This window comes from Crotalus tigris, unplaced genomic scaffold (genome assembly GCF_016545835.1).
Source record: "Crotalus tigris isolate CLP2741 ecotype Arizona unplaced genomic scaffold, ASM1654583v1 scf7180000019301.709862, whole genome shotgun sequence".
NCBI lineage: Eukaryota > Metazoa > Chordata > Lepidosauria > Squamata > Viperidae > Crotalus > Crotalus tigris.
The window spans coordinates 64130-90654 of record NW_024097476.1 but is presented as its reverse complement, the minus strand read 5'-3'; the positions used below and the strand labels follow the sequence as shown (position 1 = coordinate 90654).

At 34.9% G+C, this 26525-nt stretch overlaps 1 protein-coding gene across 3 annotated transcripts in view; it reads right to left on the bottom strand.

Annotated features, from left to right (window-relative positions):
• NCAM2 (neural cell adhesion molecule 2) overlaps window positions 1-26213 on the bottom strand; it is a 155107-nt gene extending 128894 nt beyond the window's left edge. For 2 of the 3 annotated variants that reach the window (XM_039361568.1, XM_039361569.1), the window contains exon 1: window positions 25158-26213. In XM_039361568.1, the coding sequence (XP_039217502.1) occupies window positions 25158-25209 (52 nt within the window). In that variant the 5' untranslated portion in view covers window positions 25210-26213. The remainder of the gene's footprint in view (window positions 1-25157) is intronic. The other variant, XM_039361567.1, reaches the window with a different exon arrangement.
• Between the last annotated feature and the right edge of the window lie 312 nt (window positions 26214-26525).

The following is a 26525-nucleotide window of genomic DNA, read 5'->3' as shown; positions in this document are numbered from 1 at the left end:
TGAGTTACAAAGAACTTATGTAATGGCTTGCAGAACAGAAATTAGTCCTGATTCTTATATGAGATATGATAGGTATCTGCATAAGGAGTGACCAGAGTGTTGCAATGTAACTCTGCCCATTATATACTCCGGTGTTAAAGGGCAGTGCTTGTATATGACATTATGATGTGTATTTTTTTATGTCATTGTCATCATGATTAGGAGGGACATCTAAGTAACAAAACAGAAAAATCCAAAACTGGATAGGATTATTTAGCAAGTGTAGGAAATCGGTTCTTATATAATAGATCCAATAAAATGATGCAATATACTCCTTTTCCTGGTTGGGATTTTACTATAGAATATCAAAATTGAGTATTTTTCCAAATGTCATAAGAGGCAAGTTGATTATGAGAGGCTTTCAAAAAGCAAATGCTTACATAATTTAATAAAGCTAAAGTATCTAATGAATATATTTCTTCTTTGCTTTTTGGATTATTTTTTTTTCTCATGGATAACTGCTATTTCTATTTTTTTTCATGCTTACTGATAATTCTTCCCTTACTATACATAAAATTAACACCTCTGCTTATAGTTCCCCTTACAAAAATAATGCCTCTTGCTTCTTTCTTTTATTCAAGTTGGGTAACAATTGTTTTTATATAAAAAGCCCCCCTAGGTAAAATAAACTACCCACACAAGCAAAGTTTTGGCAGTGAAAACTGCCTTTCGTATGTAAACTGTTTTACAAGATGTGTGGGGAAAACATACAGAGAAAGCAGAAAAGCAGTGGTTATCTGTTTGAGTATGACCCAAATCTCTTAATTTGCTAAAACCAAATTCTCATTCTTCATGATACAGCAAAAATGCTTTGTTCTATTGGTAATCAATATTCCCTTCTTGTTTGTAAGCATTCATTTAGTGGAAATAAAACCCTGAACAATGTAATAAAATAATGTCTATATTTTAACCCATTTTATTTGGAATGTTTTCAACATGATACATTTGGGAGTTATTCACAGAAGAATAATCAGAAACAGCCAACTTAAAACAATAAAGAATGGAAAATGGTAAATGAGAGATTTCAGTTCCTGTGCTGAATAAGCAACAAAGTAGCATGAGATTACTTAATTGTCAAGTGTTTCTTCTGGTGCTTTCTTTTAGTCAGTGTTTATCAAATTATAAATGCAATGGAACTGCAATATATAAAAAAAATCTGAGTATTGTAGTCTCAATATATTTGAAAAGCAAGAGCCTGAGAAAGACTAAATATGATCGTATTATGTGTGATCACCTCTAAAGTTTCAGAATGCCGCTACATAGTATATATAATTCAAAAGTGGTTACCATTAATAACATAAACACAAGTAATTCAGACAAACAAACAAAAACATTGATACAGTAGCAGTTCTAAAACATTTTTCTGAAGGCTAAACTCACAAGTCATCCTATCTCCTACAGATAAATTATAAACTTATATATTTAAGTTTATAAACATATATTTTCATTAAAATATAATTTAAAGTTATGTAGTTTTAATATTAAAGTGGATTGAATACCATTGAACCTGGAGGCTAAATTTTTGAATGGATTGCTGACTTTATGTACAGCATATAAAATGTTTTAGACGCATAAAGAAGTTGCAGCAGTTATATTTTAGCAATACATTTTTGATGTGGAAAAAATGAATGCAAGCAGCATAATTTTGATGCAATCCATAATTTAGTTCAGGAAAATTACTTGAAAATTACTTCCCCCATCCCATCAAAGTTTTTATTTTCCTTCATTAAAATTTAAAAAGTGGCAAAGGACATACTTGTATTGTCTGAATCTTCCCCATACACACTACCATCCCATTGGAAACACATTGCAAACTTTTTCAGAATTTTTGCTTCTTGATACCAATGATGTCATTATTACTAATCAAATAAGCACCTTCATAATACATAAACATATATACTGTTAAGCATAGGGTTCATTGTTTAACAAGTGAGGGGAAGTATTAATCTCAGACCCCTGCAAAATCCATTAATTTATGTAATTTGTATTATTTTAAAAGAATATCATAGCGGTTTACCTTTCTGCCTTACTGAAAAAAACATGGCCTACCAGATCCAAACCAAAATTACTGTATCTTTCCCCTCTGACACATGCACAGCCTTATGATAATCACCTTGATGTTGGTATAATCACTCAGAAACCTAACCTTGATAATGTGAAGCCTTCCTCTGTCATTTCCTTTTTCCCAAAAATAGAAGAGTCTATCATTTATAAAACAAGTTTGTGAATATGCAGCTTTATTTAACTAGATGTGCTGACAATACTATACAACACAGAGTTTATGGCAATTGCAAGTGGTTTTGTACAAAAATATGTGGATTTTGCATATCATAAATTAGAATAAGAATTTTTTGGTCATGTACTTACAATCTTTAAAACTAAGCTTTTTTAACTTAAAAAGGTTTTTTTTCTTACTTTAAGGACACTCTTTATATGAAAAGAAATATATCAACTAAATTTAACTTGAAATATGCATAGGAACATCCAAAGGATAAATTTTTAATTGATAAATTGTAAACATTTTGCTTATGATGAATGCATGGTAGTAGAAGACTATACATCATGATGCAGAAATAAAATGTGCATGAATGCTTTTATTTTGTTGAAATCTATGATGTCTGTGGACATTTATGGAGATGGATTTTATTTAAATGACATTATTGGGGACAGATTTGATCTAGGGCAATCAGATGATCAATAATCTTTCTCTTTAATCTTTTATGGGGCTGCAGTAGATCATAGAAACAAATGAAGTCTATAAGATGTAGCTTATTAAATTTGCTAGCTATTAGAGTTGGATTCCTTAGCCAAAACCGCCATTTCAGAAGGCACTCTGAAAGGGGCTTAGCTTCAGTTTGAAGCTTGTATTTCTTTCAATAATATTACATGGAAGATGTTGGAACATTAGTATATTTTTCATCTTTTTCCACATGACATACTTGTTAGGATAATCACTGAGGTGGATATTAATTGTTTGCAAAAATTCTTGAATAAAGAATTAGATTTATTCCTTATTAATAAATTAATAGTTTTCAATGATAAATTAATGGCCTAAAAGAATTTTAAGTACATTAAGAAAATTTCTTGGTATTTTAAGACAACATTAATTCAGCCAGTTTGCTTGTTCTTCTGATTTTACATTCATATAAAATGTACATTCAGTAAAATGGTCCTTAGAGTGGGCCATTCTAAAAATGTTTTAAATCTTGGCTGTTAACATCATTATGTTGATGTAAAATGGGTAAGAATAATAGAACACACACACAAAACACTGAGCGGTAAGGGATATTTTTATGGGAGTTGAAAGGTGGGACACACTTGTGGAAGATCCTTAGGATGTTTAGTAATTATGATATGTTTCGGACCTCAGCACTTAGCCCTAGGCCCTGATCAACAGGGACCTGGGCTTTTGGCTGCTGCTACTTAATACCGAATTGGTCAGTAACAAAGTTCCTCTCTTTTGTAATCTTATTATATAGAGGAACAGGTTAACCTGGCATGTATTACTGAAACCTTAGTGGGTCCTAAAAGGGGAAAGGGATTCCTCTCTCAAATTTTCCTACCAAGGTTTAGGGCAGTGGCCCCCAACCATTTGAGCTCCGTGGACTGCTTCCATGGAGAAAGGTTTTTCCACAGACTGGAGGGAGTGTGGCTTTGCAGGCTGCCTGCATCCTGCAGATGGAGCTTCACTTGTTTGCATGGCCTGGTTGCTGGCATGCCAGACTGGTGCCAGTCCATGGGCCAGGGGTTGGGGACCCCTGGTTTAGGTATGGCAACAGACCCAACAACTGGGGAGAAAGTATATTAGTTATTATCCAAGAATCACAGATAGCTTTCAGTGGCATGGATCCATAAGTAGTGGACTCTGAGACCTTATTTCTGAAGTTAACTTCACAGGATTTTTGCCATGGTAGCAGCCTCCCTACTGCATAGCAACCTCTCTATCTGAATTGATGGAGTCCATCTCAGGGTTGGCATGGGACTAGGGAACCAGAGGACCCATCTAACTCCTATATAGGCAGGAAAGGTAAGTTATGGATCCCATCAATTAAAGAAATTTGACTGGCGGAGTCCAGGAAGAGAGTCTTTTATGCCATTGTTCCTACCCATTGGAATATTCTGCCTCCAGAGTTGAGGGGGCCTCCCACTCTCCTGTCCTGGCTGGTAAAGATAGATAGATAGATAGATAGATAGATAGATAGATAGATAGATAGATAGATAGATAGATAGATAGATAGAGAGATAGATAGATAATGGATGGATTAGATTTGGTAATATAATCGTAAAGTTATATATAAAGCACAGCCTGATAAGCAGTATCTTCATGCATTTCATCAGGAGCAGTCATGCTTAATCAACTTTTAATTATAAAACTTCTCACAATAAATACACTTAATATCTATGGTTTCTCTAAAGAAAATGAGATATCAGAGAAGAATGATAAAGTTAAACAGAAGTAACACAAAAAGTAAAACTGCCTTTGAAAAGAAATTATTCTAACCTGCAAATCATAAAAGCAGATACAATTATATTTGAAGCAGACAAAGCTATGTCAAAATAGTTGTGGAACTATGCTATGAAAAATGTCATATGTGGTATGTTTTTTGTTCTCTGTCTCAAAAGTAAAAGAATCCACTAGACCAGCACAAATTGCATAAGAGATGCAAATCATTCCAGAATACATAATAATTGTACTTTGCACAGTATTATATTATTCAAATTATAATTTACAGTTCCTTTCATATCTAACTCTTTCTCTTGTCCTCTTCTTTTCTCTCTCTAATGCATGTTAACATCACACACTCCTCAGCCTATATACCAACATAACTAAAACTGCAGTGGAAAAATAGACAATTAACAGATTATATATTTCAAAAAACACCCATTAATTTGGAAACAAAGAGTTGTGCACACATTAATTAAAGTACACTTGTTAACCATCTAGATAGATCCCAGTTGGCCTTCAGTTTTAGAAGTTACAGAAATTCATCTCACTAAATGAATTGGAAAAGAGGTTTTATTCAGTATCTGAGATATTGTGTCTTATTATTTCTGTGTAATCGTGCTTTGAAATTTGCTTTACATAACAACTGGCATTTTTGTTCAAAGTTTCTATATTCCCAAAAGTGCAGTAAACCAAAGTGCTTTGAATTTTTTTTGTGAATTAGGATGACATTCTGAAGACTCTGAAGAACATAGCAGCAAAAATTGTATAGCCAGGAATAGCATTGTTCATGTAGTGGTACCTAACAAGTTTGTCTAAAAATCTTATATTCTCTTTGTTCTATCACATTCTGAGTGCTACTTCAGAATCGTTGAGTCCTTACTGTGTTATTTCTTTGAAATTCATCTTAAAAATATATTGGAAGCTATCTTTTTTCTTATGCGTATTCCATTTCCTATATACTTTAATTTTCTTTCCAAGTGATCTGTCCCAAGACTGATTTAGCTTGCACTCAGAATATCAGACAATTCTATGTTCCTCTTGAATAATACCATCTGCTCACCATTCTAGTTCCAAACTTTCCTTTCTAATGATAAAAGTGCTTCAGAATCATAGGGTTGGAATGGTTATTCAGATCAAGTCCAAATTAAAGCATCCATAATCACTCAATTTGTCCCCCTAACTTAAATTTTGTCTGCAATTATAAAATAAGAAAGATCAGGTCTTGGCTTTCTATTATGTCAGTTTTGAGGGGATAGCTGAAGATTGCCATTAATTTCCCTTTAGTAATCTTTTCTCAAGGTTAAATAGATTAAACTCCTTTAATCTCAATCCTACTCTGAGAACAGTCTTGCTTATATATCATCTTGATAAATTTTGGAGAAACTGGTGAGGTATGGATTACTGAATACAAACAAATTTATTTTCTCTCTTTTTAACTTTTGATGACTAAGGCAATATTTATGAGTCACTTTCTTGTATTAGTAAGTATTGACTTACTAATATGAAATTGTCTAAAACAAATAAAACATAAGACTGAATTACCGTAATATTAGGATGCAGGAACAGGTCAAGGATTCAAATAAAATTTGGGGGTGGCCAGGAGAGCCAAAGTGGATGTCTATAGCAGTGGTTCTCAATCTTTTTAATGCCGCGACCCCCAACCGGTCGTAAGTCGAGGACTACTCAACCGGTTGTAAGTCGAGGACTGCTCAACTGGTGCAGCACCGTTTGCAGAATGGGACTTTTGGCAGGCTCATCAGGGCAGAGACAGGCTGGACAATTCCTATTGGCTTTTGAAAGCCAATAGAATTAGACTCTATTCTATTGGCTTTCAAAAGCCAATAGAATAAAAGGGAGTAGCACAGCTAAGGAAAAGGGGGAAAAAATGGTGGACTGCATTGTTTGACGACGCCCGTGAAATGGTTGTTCAACCCCAAATGGGGTCCCGACCCACAGGTTGAGAACCACTGGTCTATAGTATCAAGAAATCGATTGTGTTGAGGCTACATTAAACTGTCTGCTTAAATAAATCAGATTTCTATATGCATTAAACATATTTTCATATAAATCAGAGAAATATAGCAGTAGCAGTAGCAAGTTTAACTTGTAAGAGTTGTCATTTATTTGTAACTTGTGACAAATTTATCAGGTTGAAAATATTCCATAATGCAATCCTTATTATATAAATTATATGAGATTACTCTAGCTTTGCAGCTTTCAGATAATTAGAAACTTCTCTTGTTTTCAACAGTAGTTTATATGATGAACAATGTATATAATGTATAAAACATCTTTGGAAACAGCTAGTACTGATGCATTTTTGGACATGGTGATTAACCATTTTTTTTTCAGCAGGTATAAAATATATTCAATAGAACCAAACTCAAAACAATTATTTGTTTTCTTTTTCACTTTTTGAAACACTGGGTGTATTTCTTTTCTTAAAAATAATTCTTGGGATATAAGAGTAAAATCAAATCATGAGTACTAAAGTCCCATTTATTTCAACTATTTCAATTTTCAGAAAAACTGCATAAAGCAAATTGAAAGCCGGGACCAGATGGATTACACCCCAAGGTTGTCAAGGAACTGGCAGATGTGATCTCAGAACTACTGAACTATATTTTTCAAAGATCCTGGAGCACAGGGGAACTACCAGAGGACTGGAAAAGAGCTGATGTAGTTCCCATCTACAAAAAAGGGAAAAAAATGGACCCAGGAAATTTCAGACCTATCAGCCTGACCTCAATACCTGGGAAGATCCTGGAAAACATAATCAAACAATGAATCAGCGAACATCTAGAGGCAAACAAAGTCATTACTAAAAGCTAACATGGGTTTGTCAAAAATAGATCATGCCAGACAAATCTTATTGTATTCTTTCACCAAATGACAAAATTAGTGGATCAGAGGAATGCTGTGGACATAATTTACTTGGACTTCAATAAGGCATTTGATAAAGTAGATCACAACCTATTACTTGACAAGATAGAAAAATGTGGGGTAGATAGCACCAGTTGGATCCATAGCTGGCTGACCGGCCGTACTCAGCGTGTGGTCTTCAATGGAACTGCATCTACATGGAGGGAAGTGTGTAGTGGGGTGCCCCAGGGCTCTGTTCTGGTCCCAGTTCTCTTCCACATCTTTATCAATGATTTGGACGAGGGGATAGGTGGGGAACTCATTAAATCTGCAGACAACATCAAGCTGGCAGAAATAGCCAACACTCCAGAAGACAGGCTTAAGATACAGAAGGATCTGGACAGACTTGAACACTGGGCACTATCTAACAAAATGAAACTCAATGGTGAAAAAAGCAAGGTTCTACATCTAGGCAAGAAAAACAAAATGCACAGATATAGTATAGGGGGTACCTTGCTCAATAGTAGTAACTGTGAGAGGGACCTCGGAGTCCCAGTGGACAATCACCTAAATATAAGCCAGCAGTGTGCTGCAGCTGCCAAAAAAGGCCAACACAGTGCTAGGCTACATTAACACAGGGATAGGATCAAGATCATGTGAAGTGTTAATACCACTTTACAATGTCTTGGTAAGGCCACACTTGGAATACTGCATCCATTTTGGTCACCATGATGTAAAAAAGATGTGGAGACTCTAGAAAGAGTACAGAGAAGAGCAACAAGGATGATTAGGGGACTGGAGGCTACAGCATATAAGGAACGGCTGCTGGAATTGGGTATGCCTAGTTTAATGAAGGATGAGGGGGGACATGATAGCAGTGTTCCAATATCTCAGGGGCTTCCACAAAGAAGAGGGTGTCAAGCTATTTTCCAAGGTGCCTGAAGACAGGACAAGAAGCAACAAGTGAAACTAAGCAAGGAGAGAAGCAACCTAGAACTAAGGAGAAACTTCCTGACAGTTAGAACAATTAACCAGTGGAACAGCCTGCCTCCAGAAGCGGTGAATGCTACAACATTGGAGGTTTTTAAGAAGAGACTGGACAGCCATTTGTCCGAAATGGTATAGGGTTTCCTGCCTGAGCAGGGGGTTGGACTAGATGATCTCCAAGGTCCCTTCCAACTTTACTATTATTATGGATCATCGCACAGTCAGCCAGATGTTCAGACTGGATTTGGCATTTTTTCTACCTATTGAGTCCTTATCTAGGACCTGGGATAGGCAGATGTGGATGTTTGATGGTATTACAGATATCGTCGCAGGATGGAAGCAATTCTAAGTCCGCCTTTTGCAATTGACTAATAGCAAATTTGTCAATGCCAATGGTGTTCAAGTGGTGCTCCAGTTGTTTTGGGATTGCACCCAAGGCACCTATTACTATTGTACTAGCCTTGCTTGCTTTTGCCACAGTCTTTCTATTTCTATTTGTAGGTCTTTGTAGTTTGTTATCTTCTCCAGTTATTGTTGTTGTTATTATTATTATTATTATTATTAAGCAATCTAGAAAACAGTTTTGAAATAATCACTAAGAATGTGTTTGATTCTGACAAAATAATTCCCAGCTAAACTGGTTGAATTTGAACAAAATTATGTTATAAAAGTGTGTAAATGATATGAAATAAACCAGGATTTATAGTATCACTCCTAAGTGTTGTTAGTGATTTAGAATTTGTAGATTCACAAATACAAGTGACCAAATTCCACTTAGTTTTAGGAGAAAAAGGAATGAGGAAGATTTTAGCATAGTGTCCTTTTTACTCATAAAAGATATCCAAGTCATTAAGAACTATGTAGCATAAAACTCTTTGATTATATGATGAGGATCCACAGAAGATATAATACTTTACAGAGGTTCATACTTTATACATCAGGGATTTCCAACTGGGGGTGCTCGTATCCCCTGGGGGTGCGAGATGATATTCCAGGGGGTGCAAAAACGTGGGTTTAGAAGTTTCAAAATTATAATATATATGCATAATTTGTTATTTTGAACTTTTGTAAGGGTGTGAGAATATATCAGAAGTGTTCTAGGGGTGTGGGATATAGAAGAGGTTGGGAGCCGCTGTTATACATGGAAAGTGATACAAGGATATGCTTCTTTTGTCTTTGAAACTATAAACTTGTCATTCTCTTCATTGGCAAATACTCATCAAACAAAGCTATATGCAAATACTTATCTGGAAAAACAAGTTTTCATTGATCACGTCCAATGATTAAGGTGTTGTGACAGGGATTTTATATATACATACTGTGGTAATGTGAAACAGCATATCTCTCAAACCATTAAACTTATTTTTCCATATTCTTTTAGCTTGGTAATTAACTAACATCCTAACAACCTCAGCTAAAACCACTGAACATCAAAAATTTGTCTACATAGGACTATGGAGCTCAGTTCTAAAGAGGCCAGCTGGCTGCAAACATGATTTTCAGCCTTGTACTGACTCCTCCTCCTCTTCCTCCTCCTCCTCCTCCTCCTCCTCCTCCTCCTCCTCCTCCTCCTCCTCCTCCTCCTTTCCTTTAGTGTGTAGTCTGTGTGTACACACACACACACATATACATCCAGTGTAATAAGTCTACTGACCAGATGGCTGGGGCAAAATAATATATCTTCAAGAAAGTTATCCGATTTGGGGCCATCTGGACCTTGGAGCATCCCAGGACAAATTGCCTCAGACTCTTCCCAAATGACCATACCAGACTATGTCTACTATGTCAGTCTATTCAACAAGATTCTAGTTCAAAATAAGATGTTTGCTGGTATCTGTTTCAGGCCTAAAGAAAAAAAAAAAGTAACGGCCCAGGATCTGAAATAGCAGATAAGAATTAAAGTCAGCTTGTGATTTAATGTTTTTAACTATACCGAACTATGTTGAGACATACCGAACTATAACAATTTACAGTATGTATCTATCAGAAGTGGGGAATTAAACACATGCATGTTATTTTTGGGGGGATGGGGGGCTGGATGGGATGAGGAGAGGAAGCAAAAATTAATGATATCAGCATGTGCTCTTAAGAGCAGAATATCAGTAAATCATTACAGTTAAGGCACTAAAAGTTTGTTATTTTTTATGATGGACCTGTTGAAAGTTGTCTTAGAAAGTTTAGCTGTGGTGCCAGGTATTTCAGTATGGGGTTTTATATATACCTATATCTATAACTATACATGTGTGTATTTTCTATATTATTTATTTATAAAACAATATAATATTTATATATTGTTTTTATCCTTGTGTTGTGAGCACATGGAGTATGGTTTAAGAAAGGCAGCTAAAATAAAATTTTTAAACAAATAAATAAAATGAGTAACTCTATCAGTTCACTATTCAAATAAATAATTTGACTTGAACCAAGCCCCTTTTTTATAATAATATAAACAGAATGAAAATATTTCTACTTTTCTATTATGATACTGATATTATCAAAATTAGACATAACGACTGACCTTGGAACTCTTCTGAAACATGGCTTGAATAATAATAAAAAATATAACCATACATAAAAATAATTATTTGTTAAAACAAAACAAAAATTCCAAAGATGTTGATTGAGCAATAACAGTCTTCATTCAATATTTATAACATGGATTAGTTTTCCATTTTAGCTTCTTTGCAAAAAATTCATCAATCATATAGATGGATATTTTTATTATTGTAGAAGTAATATATATATTGTAGATTATGAGAGGATCTAATATTTAAATCACAAAGTTTTAAATAATCATGCTCTGTGCTTTCCCTAAAAGCTCTTGAAAACACTACAATTTTATAGCTCAACTAGCACTGATTCCAATAGTTGTTGACTATTCATAGAATGTCCTTAAAAATTACTCTAGAAACGGGTGGACATTGCTTGCAGATTTGAAATAATTTACATATTCATCAGAGTTAAAAATATACTATTACTTCTTTAAGAAAAAAAGTTATCTTAATTGGTTGCATTTTCTGTATAAAAATCTTCCAAAGTTAATTGCTGACATAAGTTTGGCAGCTATTCCTCTATCATTAAAAGGGGTATGTAGAATTCAACCACTTAGCATTCTGATCAGCAATACACAGCAGCAACATGACAACAAAGATTTTTTTTTATTAGAAAAGCTCTTTTTCAGTAACTTCCATGGAGGCTGAAAAGAACCCATCTTCTCAGCAGCATTATAATAAATAAATAAATAATAGACAGTATACTGGCATATGTAAAACCTTAATGCTAAGAAATTCTGCATTTTTTCAGTAAACTATTTTTATTGTTGATATTGTTTCAAAATAATTATGCATTTCAAGATAACAAATAAAATTCAAATAGTCAAAAAATGACTCTATAGTGCAGGTAGAGTACAGTACAGGTATTTTCATCATTCAAAATGAAGAAAATACAAATTAGTATATTCCTAGCCCATGTCACTTTCATGTATTTTATCCATAAACAATTCTGTTTTTAAAGTGATCTGGCAATTTATACCAGAATATTTCAGATAGACTTTATAATATTATTAGCTGCAATAAGCAATAATTTTGTAAATCAAATATGTTTCCTGAGGATATATTCTAATGATCCTCTTCAGCTCTTATTCAAAACATCTCCTAATTCAACTAGAGATTCTTCAAAGAATAAATATATTAGTAATATGGAGGGAACTAGATAAATCTAACAATCTGTTAAGTTGCATGTATTATATACATGTTTTTATTTATGAGAATTATATCAGGCACTTCCTTTTAGTTATTATTCTTATTCCTTCTACATTTTATTTCTCAACAATCTTTAGTCGAATGACAGATTTGTGGCTTAATGGAGATTTAAACCTGCCCTTATTCCTGGCCCAATATTCTTATTAAATGTTATTTATGTACTTATTTAATATATACACACACTATAGCTTTTATAGGCAGGAATAGTCAATTGAAATCAATCATTATCAAAAAGACATAAATTAATAAATTGCCAAACTGCTCCAAACTTGTAATCTCAGTTGGTTTTCACCTTCATAAAATACCTATCAATCTCAATTTGATATGGGAAACAATCTTATTTTTGGAAAAGTAGACAGGGACAACAAGTAGGACACAAGCAATGTCTTCCAATACTTTGCTGTTGCTTATCCTACACTTCTGGGTATGAATATGAAAGTTATCTACGGTAATAGATTCTAATCTGCTCAGTTTATATTGTATCAAGCAAAGGACAACCTAGCAGCCATTAATTTAGATTACTTTATACTTCAAAATATGAATAACTAAGACTTCAAATTAAATTAACTCATAGGGACATGGCGATTACACTGGTGACCGAAATATATTTGGCCTGGTAAATCATAATTTATAGTGAAATTGAAAGTACGTTTTGTTTTAATTTTTTATCTAACTTTGCTGATGTTTCCAGGTTGACTGCATATGTACAGCTTAGTTATATAGCTCCAATGACTCAACAAAAAAAGAAGCCTTCAAAAAGCCTCCATAAAAGAAATTATCAAACTTGAATATATAATGGCATGCATAGCCTTTTCTATAGCTAGTGAACAACATTTTGGTTTGTTCTGGTTTGGTTAAGTGTGGCTAACCAAAATTCAAACTGTGAGGACTAGAACAAGCAAAGACATAATGTTATGATCCATAGAAGGAACAAAAAGACAGGATTTGAATCTTGGATAAGAGTACATGTATGAAATGAGTCTTATAATTTATAGTTCCTGTTTTTTATTTATTTATTTGCTCACAATAAGAGCTCTTTTGCTAACTGTACTAAAACAGGTCTGTTCTGTAATCTCTCCTTACAAGCTTTCTAGTTCTACTTTTGGATCAAGTGAAGCTTGACAAGGATAACAACAATAAAAAAAGTAGTAGACTGACTTTTCAATGTTAGATATATTTTCTTTATAGCCACAAACTACTGAAGACATTCTATTTTATGCACATTGATAAAAAAATCTTTCACATAACTAGGTGATCTTTTATTACTTTTGTTAGATACCAAAACTGCATCAACAGAAAAAAAAAGTTGTGCCATTTAAGTATACATATATGTATGTGTATGTGTTATAAAACCAAACACATTAAAATCTCTAACCAAAAATGGAAGGACATTTTAATTCCCACTATGGATGAATGGCTACAGAAGCTGATGGAGTTGGCAGAGATGGCAAAATTTATCATTTTGATTAAAGAAAAGAATACAAGTACCATTGTTTCTACATGGAGACCACTTCTAGATTTTGTGTTTGAGGTAGAAAAGAATGAAACTTTGATTTTGGGTTTCATTGGTTAGGTTGATTTGTTGTTACATAAACAGCTAGTTTTTACTATTGTGAAAAAGTAAAAAGTCAAGGTTCAACGTTAATGCTTTATTCTACTGCAACAGGGGTAGTTGGAAGTCAATCTCTTTTTTTTTCTTTTTCCTCCCTTTCCCTCACTTCATTCTCCCTTTTTCCTCCCCATTGTGTCCTACTATTTGCTTTGTATTTTATATGTTACTTTACATCTTAATAAAATGTTTTTTTTAAAAAAAAAAAATCTCTAACTTCCTTGGATGAAAACTAACTATAATAGAACTATATAAAGGCTGAACACAATAAAAAGAATAAATGATATAAAAATATAGTTAAATAGCATTCCATTGCCTGTGATGTTAAATACCTAAAAGTTATCATCCTGATTCATTAGAGACTTCCATAATTTCATGAATGGAGTTAAAGAAAGTTAACTGTCTGAGAACACTATTGAGATATTGAGATATAACAAGAATAGATATTCCTGTTTTAAAAATAAGGTTTAAAAATCAACAAACAACATTTTGTAATAATCCCATATGCACTCAAAGTTTATGATGTGTAATAGCCATAAATATCAAATGTAAAATCTATGGAATGATCCATTCAAGTGCTAAGCAATTGTTGGAATCAAAGCTTAGAACTGCCATAAATGGCACAATGCCATTTAATATCCAATCACTCAGCCCAAATGCTTGAATAGCTAGCAACATGATTTGAATACTGATTTGAATGGTAATAGAAAACCATAACCTGAGGTATAAAGCTTACATTTTTCTGCAAATTTCTGTTTCCTAAAATGCTATACATTATCTTTGATGTCAACAAATTCATATTATGAAAGACTGAGATTCCCAGAAATGAATTACTATTTCATTTCAAAGCTTTTCTTTAGTGTTTATAATCCTCCTTTCATCTTACTGGAAATATGGGAGGGAGATAAGAGATAAATTCATTTAATACAAAGATCACCAAAAGACTGCAATCAAAGAATTATAACAACTGGAAATTAAGGAACTATTCTTATTATTATTATTGTGCCTTATCCGTTATCAGGCATTGGGAATCATGTTGGTGATCCTGTTTTTATCAGCAGCTGCATGAAAAAGTGCTGCTGAGTTTTGTCCAAACCAGTCCCTTAGATTTTGAAGGGACTGGTTTGGACAGTCTGCCTGGACCTCATTTGCCTTCAATCTTTCCCTGAAGGATTAAATGGAGTATGCTGTATTTTTCTGGGTGTCGCATCACATGTCCGAAATATTCTAATTTTCATTTTTTAATTGTTTTGATGATTTCCCTTGGCTTTCCCAGGCGGCTTATCACCTACTCATTTCTGATCTTGTCAATCCAGCTTATACGTTACAGCCACCTGTAAATCCACATTTCAAATGCTTAAATCAATGATAATCCAGATTATGCTGAACTAAAATTTCTAACAGACTTCATCACTGGCCTTGTTGACTGGTTTGTCTGTAAATTATAATTCACAGAATATTATTAAAGAATATATTCATATTTGGAGAACTATAAGTTCTTCTCTCCCGACAGATCCCTAACACTATAGGAATTCTTTCTTGGAAAAAAACAAAACGGGTTTTATTTTTATTTACATTCTTTGGTTCCTTAGTGTTCTCTGACCTTTGTTGTTTTCTTGAATACATTTTATTATCCAACTAGATAACATCATCAGTGTTATATGAGAATGTTTTTTTTTCTGTTTATATACAAATGGCTTGGCATATACATGATCATGGGCGTCTTTTTGGTGGTTCCTTGATTAGATTGTTGTTTACTGAGTTGGTAGTTTCTTGATCCGGGTATTGTTTATTGCTTGATGTTGATTTATGCTTATCTGGGTGTTGGTCAGGAGGTATTGTGATATTTTAGCTACTTGATTGTTTCTTTTCAGTGGTAGGTAGATCTTGTTTATCTCTTCGTACCTGTTGATGGCTGATTTGTCTGTGTGCCAGGCTTCCCGGAAATCACTAGTGTTTTGGGATTTAGCTTGGTCTAAGATGTTCACTATCTCCCAGTTGAAACTATGGTGAAGTCTGTCCGTATGTTGTGCTATTAAGATGTTTTCATCATGTTTTGACTGCTAGTTAGTTTTCACGGATGTACTCTGTTAGTCTTGCATGTTTGTTCTACACAGTGGCTGTTACAGTCATTATACTATATATTGTTGATGATTCCTCTTTTTTTCTGGTGATACTGGGTCATTTGGTTAACTTAAGATGTTTTGGAGGACTTTGTATGCTACAGGGATACCATGTGATTGCAATAGTCTGAGATGTTTTGGTGTATGGCAGTGTTATCTTTTCAACAGCTTGTGTAGTGGGCTGAGAAATCAAGCATTTTTCAATAAAATTGTATAGGTATTCATTTTTTTGGAAAATGTTATATAGATGATCTGTTCCATCATCCAAGCTTAGACAGTTAAACCCATTGTCTTGTTAGTATCAGCTATTCCTCTAGCAGCTTTTATTCTGGTCAGAAGGAGAAGCTTTTATTTCCTCACACAAAGCAAAGTGTACCAGTTTAATATGTACATTCTATGCAAGCAAGCCAATGTGACTAATCTGAAATTCCAGTAGTGTAACACAATTAATTCGTTCATATCTGCAATGTAATGACAGATTTTACATTGTTCAAGGTTAACACTGCTTAAAATTTTGTTTTGGGAAATAATCAATGATCTTCAGTGCTGTATTCATTTGATAAATATCTCTTATCGATTTGTGAAATTATTTCCAAGTCTTTCTGCATGTTTGCTAGTGTTTTAAAAAGTATAATTTTAGTTCCTCTCAAAGGAGTTTTTCAGGGAAAAATCAAAAGCTGACAAATACAATTATTTGATTGGGAGATGTGTTCTTCAAAAGTGATATTTGCTTCCAAACAGAAAATTTTCATTTTCACATTAGGTAAGTTGAACTATTAGAAAACAATATAATGTTTGGATATTGGCCCACTTTGCTTTATAATATTTGTCTCTCTGTGTATGAAAACATAGAAATTGGTCTTAATACTGTATGTAGAAATACATAGATGTATCTGGGGATATTACAAAACAAGGACCATGACAAAACTAAATAACTAAGTCTAATTAAATTTCTCAAATGAGACACGTCTTTTACAAGATTTACTTATAAGTTGAGGAGGGAAAAACAGCCATGTAGCTCTGGGAGGAGTATCATGCCTCTGGATCAAGCCCTCTGGTCCTGCATCACTTTCCTGCTTTGGCATTGTAATTATGGTTATGTAGTACTTTTTGCTGCCGTCACCCATATTCTTGGGAAATGGGTTGCCCTAACTTTTTATCTTCCCATTTAATATTAGCTTGTGAGATTGTGAAGATATCACAGTTTGAACACTGGAATAATAGACAGCCAGGCCCTATAACAATGTCAGTAATAACAATAATAGTTGTTGTCATTGTCATCATCATCGTCATTGTCATTGTCATCTCATCATCATCATGGAACAAAGAACTACAACAAAGAATTAGCACCATGATTTTATTGCTCTATTATGCTCTTACTGTGCTCAAAGCAATTACCCATTCATTTATCTATATCAACTACCTTACCGTTCAAACATTGCCTTTCTCTTCTCCCTAGAAATTTATTGGGTCTGATTCTGCATCCTCATTACCTTCAAATATCAAAAGGGAACTTACTGTTTCTAAGGTACATACACACTGACAGTTACTGCTCTCACCAAATGTTGCCATTTTTTCTGTTTCTCCTGGAAAGTAGCTCACAAACCCCTTGTGACTTTTTTCCATTTTCCACCTTACTTATCTCCTGCAGTGATCTTTCCTTGTCTTACAATATATTCTATAAGGTATCTGCACCTCCCTGATCTTTTATCTCAACAACAAACATTTAACCAGCAATCTCTCTCTCTCTCTCTCTCTGTGTGTGTGTGTGTGTGTGTTTCTAATTCATCCCCCAAACCCTTTAAAACTTTGATTTAGAATTATTGGGAATCTATTTTTTTCTCTTTTTGTTTATTTGCTGAAGATTTGTGAGATGATCAGTGAAGTCATTTGCCTATCCATATGTTTATATTTGCTGTTATTCTAAACTAAGGTGACCAACCATCCTCCTTTAGGGAGGATAGTCCTCCTTTTGTAAGTTCTGTCCTCCCTCGAAAAGTGTCCTCCTATATGTCCTCCTTTTCAATATTTGAAGACTAATCTGCAGGGCTTTTTTTTCTCATAGAACACTCAGAACGGCGTTCCAGCACCTTTTTTTGATTTTTTTTTTCAACTTTTGCATGAGCTGTGTTACTCCCCCTATTGGCTTTCGAAAGCCAATAGGAATTGCTGCTGAGGGTGCCAACCGGCAAAGTTTGCACATGCAAATTGTCTGCAGTGAAGGCAAATTGGCAGGAACTTACCACCCCTGCCTGCCACCCAACTACACCATCTCCTAGTTAGTTCCAAAGATACCATGCTGTAGGAGCCACGGGGCCCTCTCTACACGGGGCTGCCAAGGGTGGGCGGTGGTGCTGGTGGGGCCACTGCAGGCGGGGTGTGTCGACAGCAGGCTTCCCCCCCAGCTGGTGCGGCTGGTGCTTTGGGAGCTGCGGGGCCCAGTCTACATGGCAGGGCAGTGGTGCTGGCGGGGTGGCTGCAGGCAGGGACATGGCAGGTGGTTGACCTTCCAAGGGCCGAGCCAGTTTTTACAATATTTTTTTCTTCAATTTATTTGTGTCCTCCTTTTCATTGTAAAAAAGTTGGTAACCTTATCTAAACTCTCCTGCCAGTCTGCTCAGGCAAGCAATATAAGTATATTAGGCTGCCTAAGGCTCACTGTTGAGATATAAGATAGACTTAGGTTTATGCCTGAATGAATGTAAGGGAAACAGGGGTGTATCATGATTGTGAATATGGATGTATCATGAATGAAAGAATGGGGAGGAGGAGAATTAATCAATAACTTACTATTTTATTTTTATTGCCAATATTTCTTTTATGTGCATTATCATTCATACAGTATATACAGAAACACTACAATATGCACATAGAGTGAAATATGAACGTTGACATTTTCCTCCTTCCAGAGGAGGAGGGAGGGAGGGAGGCAGGAAGGCAGGAAGGCAGGAATTCTTAAGGGTATTGGATAAAGATGGGGCAAGATGTAGAGCTAGCTAGACAGAAATAGGAAGAGGGGAAAGCACCATTTAATCATTATAGACAGCATTAAATTGGTTCAATCCATACAACATCCATCAGTTCATTCCAAGCAACATCCATTTCCATATTAATCTTGAAAAGCTTTCATACTTTTATTACTGACAACTTTAAATCTCTACTTTAGCAAATGTTTTATTTCCTTTTCATTGACAACTGGCTTCAATTTACAAGCAATTTATTTGTGGGAGAAACACAAAGTGTAGTATTTGGATAGAATAAGATAAATGAAGCCAAGTAGATTCCTAAAATGTTGTCTGAAGAAGCAATGTGTATTTGCGATGGTAAATTTGTGCTTCTTAGATGTATGAGTTTAATTTTGTATTATTTATGTATTATTATTTGATTTTTATTTTTTTCTCAATAATGATTTTGATATAAAGTGCTGATACACAGTATTTGAATAAAGTGTTACACATGGGTGTACAATGTGATATAATGGCTTCTAGAGTGGCTGGCTGTTTCAAACAAGAAAAATATTTTGCATGGGCAAGGAATGTAAACAGAAGTATTCTATGCAACTTTTAATCTGGTGATTATGTGCATAGAGGGTGTGGCAATCTTTTTCAAGAAATATTATCTGTTTTGAGAACAGTAGTCTTGAAAGATCTCACATATTATATTCTTATTTTAGAAATAATGAATCACTGAATCTTTTCTTAAGGGGAAAAAACCTTGGAATGGGAAATAAGATTTGAAAATTATTATAAAGGTCACAGGTTAGATATTACCTATATTGTAAAGGTTGTGGGAAATCATTGGATTGAAGAATATTATACTATACTTGGAGATATATCCATATTAAAGTTTCCTTATAAGTGAAGTCACCTGTCTACGTAAGTATGAAAATGGTTTGTAATTGGTCTCTTCCTGCATATTTTTCAACTAATATACTACCACTTCCCACAGTCCTAGTATCCCAAGCTATTTTCTTTCTTTATTAGTTTTATTCATTTATAACATAAAATGTGAAAATACAAAAGCAGATAGTAGGGGACAACAGTAGAAAAAGGAAAAACAAAAAAAGCGTGAAGAAAGGGAGAGGAAGAAACAAAAGGCATTTACTTCTGACTCTCTCTGTTGCAGTAAAATCAGACATTAAAATCAAATCTCAACTTTTTACATTTCTATGCCCTAGATTTTTCTGTATTGGCAAATCAGTCTAATTGGTAAAACCCAAAATAATAATATCATTTTTTCCACCTCAAGCACAAAGTCCAGAAGCGGTTTCCAAGTGGACACAAAGGTACTTATGATCTTTTCCTTTATCAGCACAGTCAATCTCTGCTAATTCCATTCAGCTTTTGTAACCATTCATCAATGATAGGAATCGAGGCATCCTTCCACTTTTGTGCATAGAACAATCACCATATATAAAATCAGAGTTCCATTTTTTTCTTCCAGTTCTCTTTCCATAGGCCCAGAAGGAAAGTTTCTGATTTAATCTTTATGTTCACGTTAAGAATTTACTGCATTAATGTATGAATCCTATTCCAATATTTCTTTGCCTTATCACATGTCCACTATAAATGATAAAAAGTCCCTTCTTTACATTTACATTTCCAACATTAATTTGAAAAACCTTTATAACATTTAGTATTATATGCATTCAGGTAGTCTACAACTTACAACTGTAATAGAGTCATAATTCATGGTGGCCATCAAGTGTGTCACTACGTGATTGTACCCAATTTTATTGCATATTTGCAGCAGTTATTAAACAAACACAGCAGTCATTAAGCAAATGCAGATGTTGTTAAACTAACCCAATTGCCTTTTTTTGCTGGAAACCAGAAGTAAGCACTGGGTTCTTGCAAAAAACACACAAATAAAATGAGATCATGTGACCATGGGATGCTGCAAACGGATGTAAATGCAAACAACCATAAATCATGTGATCACAGAGGGAGTCACCATTGTAACCTTGAAACCAGGTCATAGGTAGATCTGGGGAGGTCCATTGTAACTTTTACTGGTTGCAAAATTATTGGTCATAAGTCAAGAACTACCTGTATCTCAATGAAGAGCTTAAGAGGCAAATGTATTGATAGATGCTTTCCAAATATCAGAATGAATAAGGAAGACTAACTACACAATCCAAATCTCAGGTTGCTACACTTTCAGTTTATGTTGTTGGCTGTTTGTAGTTTCCATCTTTTCAACCATCTTGCTTTCTTCTTTTTCCAAAGGTTCTTCCTTCTTTGTCCTTCTTCCCCAGGTCATCTTCCAACTCCTTATTCTTTTGCCTCAGGCACAGTTTTTGACAGCAAGGGTGACAACTTATTGGGTAAGCCCAGACATAATTCTCTCCATTCCTTGGAAACTAGGATTTTGCAATCAATATTATCCTGCTTAAGTTTGTGATGACTTAAGAACTGACTTTGGCTGATCTCAAAGAAGTAAAGCAGGCTTGAAACTAATTAGTATTTATGTGGGAGACAGAGCAAGAAATAATAATAAAAAATTCCTGGGAAAGGCTATCTCTATAGTGTCCTGCTACTAAGAGTTAAACTTTACTTGAGTAAAACTTTTTATGATCTTTCCACAGATTTCTATCAAAAATAAGACTTCAGATTTACAAATATGATTTCAAGCTATGTTGAATGGATTGAAGAGAAAATAATATTTAATCCTTCTAATTCATTTTTTAAAATTTAAGATGTGCTGGAGAAATGCAAAAACATTTCTTTTTCAAATAGTTGTTCATCAGTATAAATTGTCTTTCTACAGTAGCTACTTTTCTTTTTGAGCAGCAGGGGTGCATAGTGTATTTATGGGAAATATAGGGAAAAATCACATTGTTGTTTCTAAAAATATATTATTTAATTCATCAATCTGAGGTGAGATCTCTTTTTATCAGTCAAAGGAGAAAGTTCAAGAAAGAAGTTCCATGTAACATTCAATGATTTTCAATTTCATTGTACCACTATAGTTTGCCATTCACTAAGCTTATTTTGAAGAGATGTTGCTGATTAGTAATGAATTTCCTAAAAACATTTATGTATTCATGCAGAAACTGAAGTAACAGGCAAAAAGTCTAACCTCAATAACATAGGTGAGTATACTGAGCACAACAAGACCTAACAGACTACATTCACAATCCATTTTATCACAGTGTAGAAACTATACACTCTTTTACTTCTTAGACAGACATAGATAGATGAATGGATAGATAGAATAATTACTGTAGTTCAATATGTATAGTGAATTATAATTCCTTAAATTCAATATTTACCAATGAATTTACTGTTAGCAACTATGTGTAGGATTACAACTTAATCCCTTTCCATTCTGAATATATATTTTGCCAAAAAATTGAGATGATAAACAAAGAATTAAATACTTTTACACTATTAATTAAAAACCTAAATTCTGAATGAACAAAAAATCCTGCTTTAAAAAAAATCTTTCTGGATGCATTTTGTCAGACAATTTCCATTAAAATAACTTTTGTTTTACATATCTGCTTAAAATTAAGGGTGTAAACATTGTGTTCCTTATCTAATTATGACATCATGGACCACTTACGTTTGTCAATTTTCACTTTGGTCATTTTGAAAACCCAATTGCTAAGCTCAAAATATCATGACTGCTTAAAAAGAAATACATTATCCTTCTGCTAGGCTAACTTTACAATGTGTCTGAAAAAATAAGCTTTCACCATGCTTCATAAAATCCACAGCAACTATATTGCCAACATAAAACCTGGACCTTGGCAATTTATATATTGAAAGCAAATCACCCCAGTGATTACTGCCTATTTTATTTGTGCCTCCCATATGCTCGTATTACTTTCAAAATATTGACAAAGAATGCGTTCTGTTTTAGACAAAGGTGTAGAAATGGTTTTGTATCATTTTTTTAAAAAATTGCTCAATGAAATTGTCCCAAATTTGTGTAGCTTTGTTCTTCCTACCAGGATGCTTATGATTTATATAAATAAACAGTGCTTCTCTTTCTTTATTGTTAGGCTTTAGGAGGCAGTCAAGAAAATATTGCTAAATCTACAATTTGTGCTGCCAACATTTTAATTATCTATGGTAGATAATTAGATGCTCTACTAAGCCTCTTCAATATCTCAAAGTAGAAAAGCATTTAAGTATGTATCAGATAGATTACTCTGAACAAAGGCAAATTTAAGAAGGTTATTTCATGTAGAGACCAGCAATAATATATTCTGTCGGGGTCTACAAGTCAAGGGTGAATTACCTATTTGGCAAATGATCCCGATTGCCAAGGGCAAGTTTATGCAGCATGATTGCTATTTAAATGATGAATACAAAAACTGCACAAGGCACTGCACTCTGAAAAGATCTTAAGAAATGAAAGCATACAGCTTCTCTTGAAATCTCTTCATTCCATACCATCACAATATAAAATGCAATCCAACCCAAAGGGCAACTTGACCAAAGATGTATAATCTAGTTCTTCTGCTGAAACGATAAAGGTCTGGGCATCAGATATAGGCCACTCTGGATTCTCAGAAAAGACTGATTAATATATTCAATAATTACACCTATACATGGTATCTGAACAAACCATTGTAAGATACATTTGTTGTTGAATCTAAAAAATATTTGAAAAACAAAAACAAAACCATATTATAAAATCAAGAGGGAAAAAAATAATAAATAATAACTAATTTCTTGTAATGTCCATTTTCTTCCTTAAATATAGCTCCATTGATCATTATTAGGGCTATACACTTTAGTTGCTCTAGAGATAATAAAAATCCATCACTTTGTTACATCATTATTTCAGCAGGAATCAATTTCATCCCATACAAGATTACTAAATGGATATTTAGCTTAGCAATATGCAACAGTTTGCAAAAGCACATTTTTTTTTCTAGACTGCGGAGAGTAATTTCTAATATGTGTGAGGGAAGAGAAGCCTTGAAGGAAAATGGCTTGTTCATCTAATTTGCATATCTTTGTGTGAAGTCAGTTTCTGAAGTATTGTATTGGGGGGGGGAGATGGGAAGATGAGAATTGAAGAAGCCCAATTCAGAATGTCAAGCTGTGCTTCAAGAATGATAAAAACAGCCTCATACTCTATCAGTGTAAAACAACTTGCCCAGAGTAGAATTAACCAATGCTGTATTTCAGTGGAATTCTATCACCCCCTGCTGGACAGATGAACTCACTAAAAAAGAGCACACATAGAAAATATATGGCACACATATACTATATATGTTCCCCTCCCCCCCCCACACACTTTCTTTTGGTCTGTTTTTTAAGACATATAAACTTCAGCATAAATACGTTGTGATGAAATTCATTAAATCTTTCACAGAATAGACAGAAGAAATTCTTTTAGCAATATAGTCCAGTCCTTGCCCTATCACAAACTTATCTGAACTGTTCAAAGTGCTGCAATTCATTTGTATAAAGAGGTTCTGTCAGTGTCTCATATTGACACACTTCAGCACTCTCTTCCCCTAATCAAAACTACTGGAGTCCAAATATAACCTAGGAAACACCATCACATAATTATTTTAAAAGAAACAATGTTGGAAAACACATAGAAAAAAAAACAAAACAGTGGAATATAAATGCAACCCTGTGCTTCTAACTACTACTTCCTTGCAACTGTTGTTCCTTTATGGCTGTGTGTATGTTACGTTCTGCCTTGCAATAAAACTGCTGTGTACATACTATCTATCTATCTATCTATCTATCTATCTATCTATCTATATACACACACATACATACACAGATATGTCGTGCCCAACAAAACACCCCAGAAAAATAACAGGAAATTCAGAAGGAAGCTTCCTTTACAGAGGCACAAAAGGACAGTGATTGGTTTTTGCTCATAGCAGAATTCCAAAATTTCTCCCTCATTACAACTGTCCTGCCCTTTAAATATTTTTAAACAAGAAACAACTTTAATTAATACATTAAGAAACATATTCAAACCCGTGCTTTGTAAGGCTTTTTTTTTTTTTTTTAATCTGCTGTGAAGAAGCAAGGATAATCATTGTCCATATAAAAGACAGGAAGAGATAACCCCCAAGAAACTGGAATTAACATTTTTTTTTTTTTTTTGCTCATCCTCGTTTAAACAAGAACAACAAAATGTAACCTCCCCCACCCCCCCCCCCGAGAAATAGATTTCAGGAACAAATTGGTGTGAGGACAAAAATGGTTTCAACCGTTAATTTGCCGGAGTGGCTAGAGAGGTGAGAGATGCTAATCTTTGATTTGCATTGTAACGAGCGGGGGGGGGAGGCGGAGGAGAGGTTTGGACGGTAAATAAACCTCGATTAGAAGAAACGGCACTCCTACCTTGCCCGCTATTGAGAAACAATCCGAACAAGTAGAGCACCGGGAGGTTCATTTTTTCAGGAGCTCACACTGGTGGACAGTTCCCAAGTTAAGAGACGGTGCTGAGCCCTGGAAAAGCCAGCTCTGGCCGCTTACTTTGCCGCTGCTTTGCCCGCTCCTGCGTCTCCTCTTCGCGTTCAAGTCTACCCTTCAATCAAGCGCGCGCGCGCGCCCGCCCGCGCACAGCCATATACACTCACATCAACCCCAGCCCGGAAAGCCGAGCAGCACCGCTCACAGACTGACGGCAAAGCGCCTCTCGCCTCTTGGCTATATGAGGCAGGCGGGCAGGCGGGCGGGCAAGCAACGGTGCCAGTAGCAGTAGCAGTAGCAAAAAACAGACCCGCTACACACATGAAAGGATGCAAAGTATCCCTCCGCGAACGCAGAGGCACATTTTTAGAAGAGCTGGACCAGCCAGGCAAGAGCGGAGAAGAAATGGGAAGAAAGGAGACTGATTCTTCCGCCTCTTTACCCTCGAAAGCTTCTGGCGGCGGCGGCGGCGTGGCTCCTTAAGGGTGTTCCGTATCTTTTTCCAGCTTGTAGGCTACAACCCTCTCTTCTCGCTTGAAACGGATTATTCGAGATTTTTTTTTTTTAAGGGAGGTTCAGCCTTTTCTCTCGCTTTTGAGCTCGACGTGGAGCAAAGCCCCGTTTTTTCCGAAGGGATCAGATCCTAATTCCAAAAAGGAAAATAAAAGGGAAAAAGACAGACAGGAGAAGAAGACAGAAGTTCATAGGAGCTGGAAGCAAAGGCAAATGCAGATTGTGAGGGCATGCATTGAGATTGCATGTATCTACAGTGGTCAGGTTGACAGACGTACTTGGAAAGTATTTGGCAGATGTTGAAGAACTGCAGGCTTATGCTGGAGTTTGTAGAAGGGAAGAAATCTACCGTTTAAAGGCTCCAGGAGATGGGGTGGAGCAGGGGTCGAGATGAGGTTTCATGATGGTGCCAGAGGCTGATTCTTTCTAGATGTAAAATACTGCATACCAATCTCCCTGCCTCCCCCCTCCCCCCCTCTGTTGGGATGATAGAATAATTAAGAGAAAACAAAATGGCTGGAGGGGAAAAGAGAGAGAAAAAAAACAGGTCTGAAATGCTCCTTGAAATCAATAAACATGGACATAAAGGAAGTGATCATCACATATCCCAAAATAATACCACAATTTGAAATCAGAAACCTTGTCCATAGGATTGAAATGAAGTAAGTTAGATGACAATCAGCTCGACAGGGAAACTGACACCTCACATTATTTATTGAATGTCCACTTTTATAGAAAAAGTTAAAATCACCATATAGACTAGAGTGATATAGATCTATATGA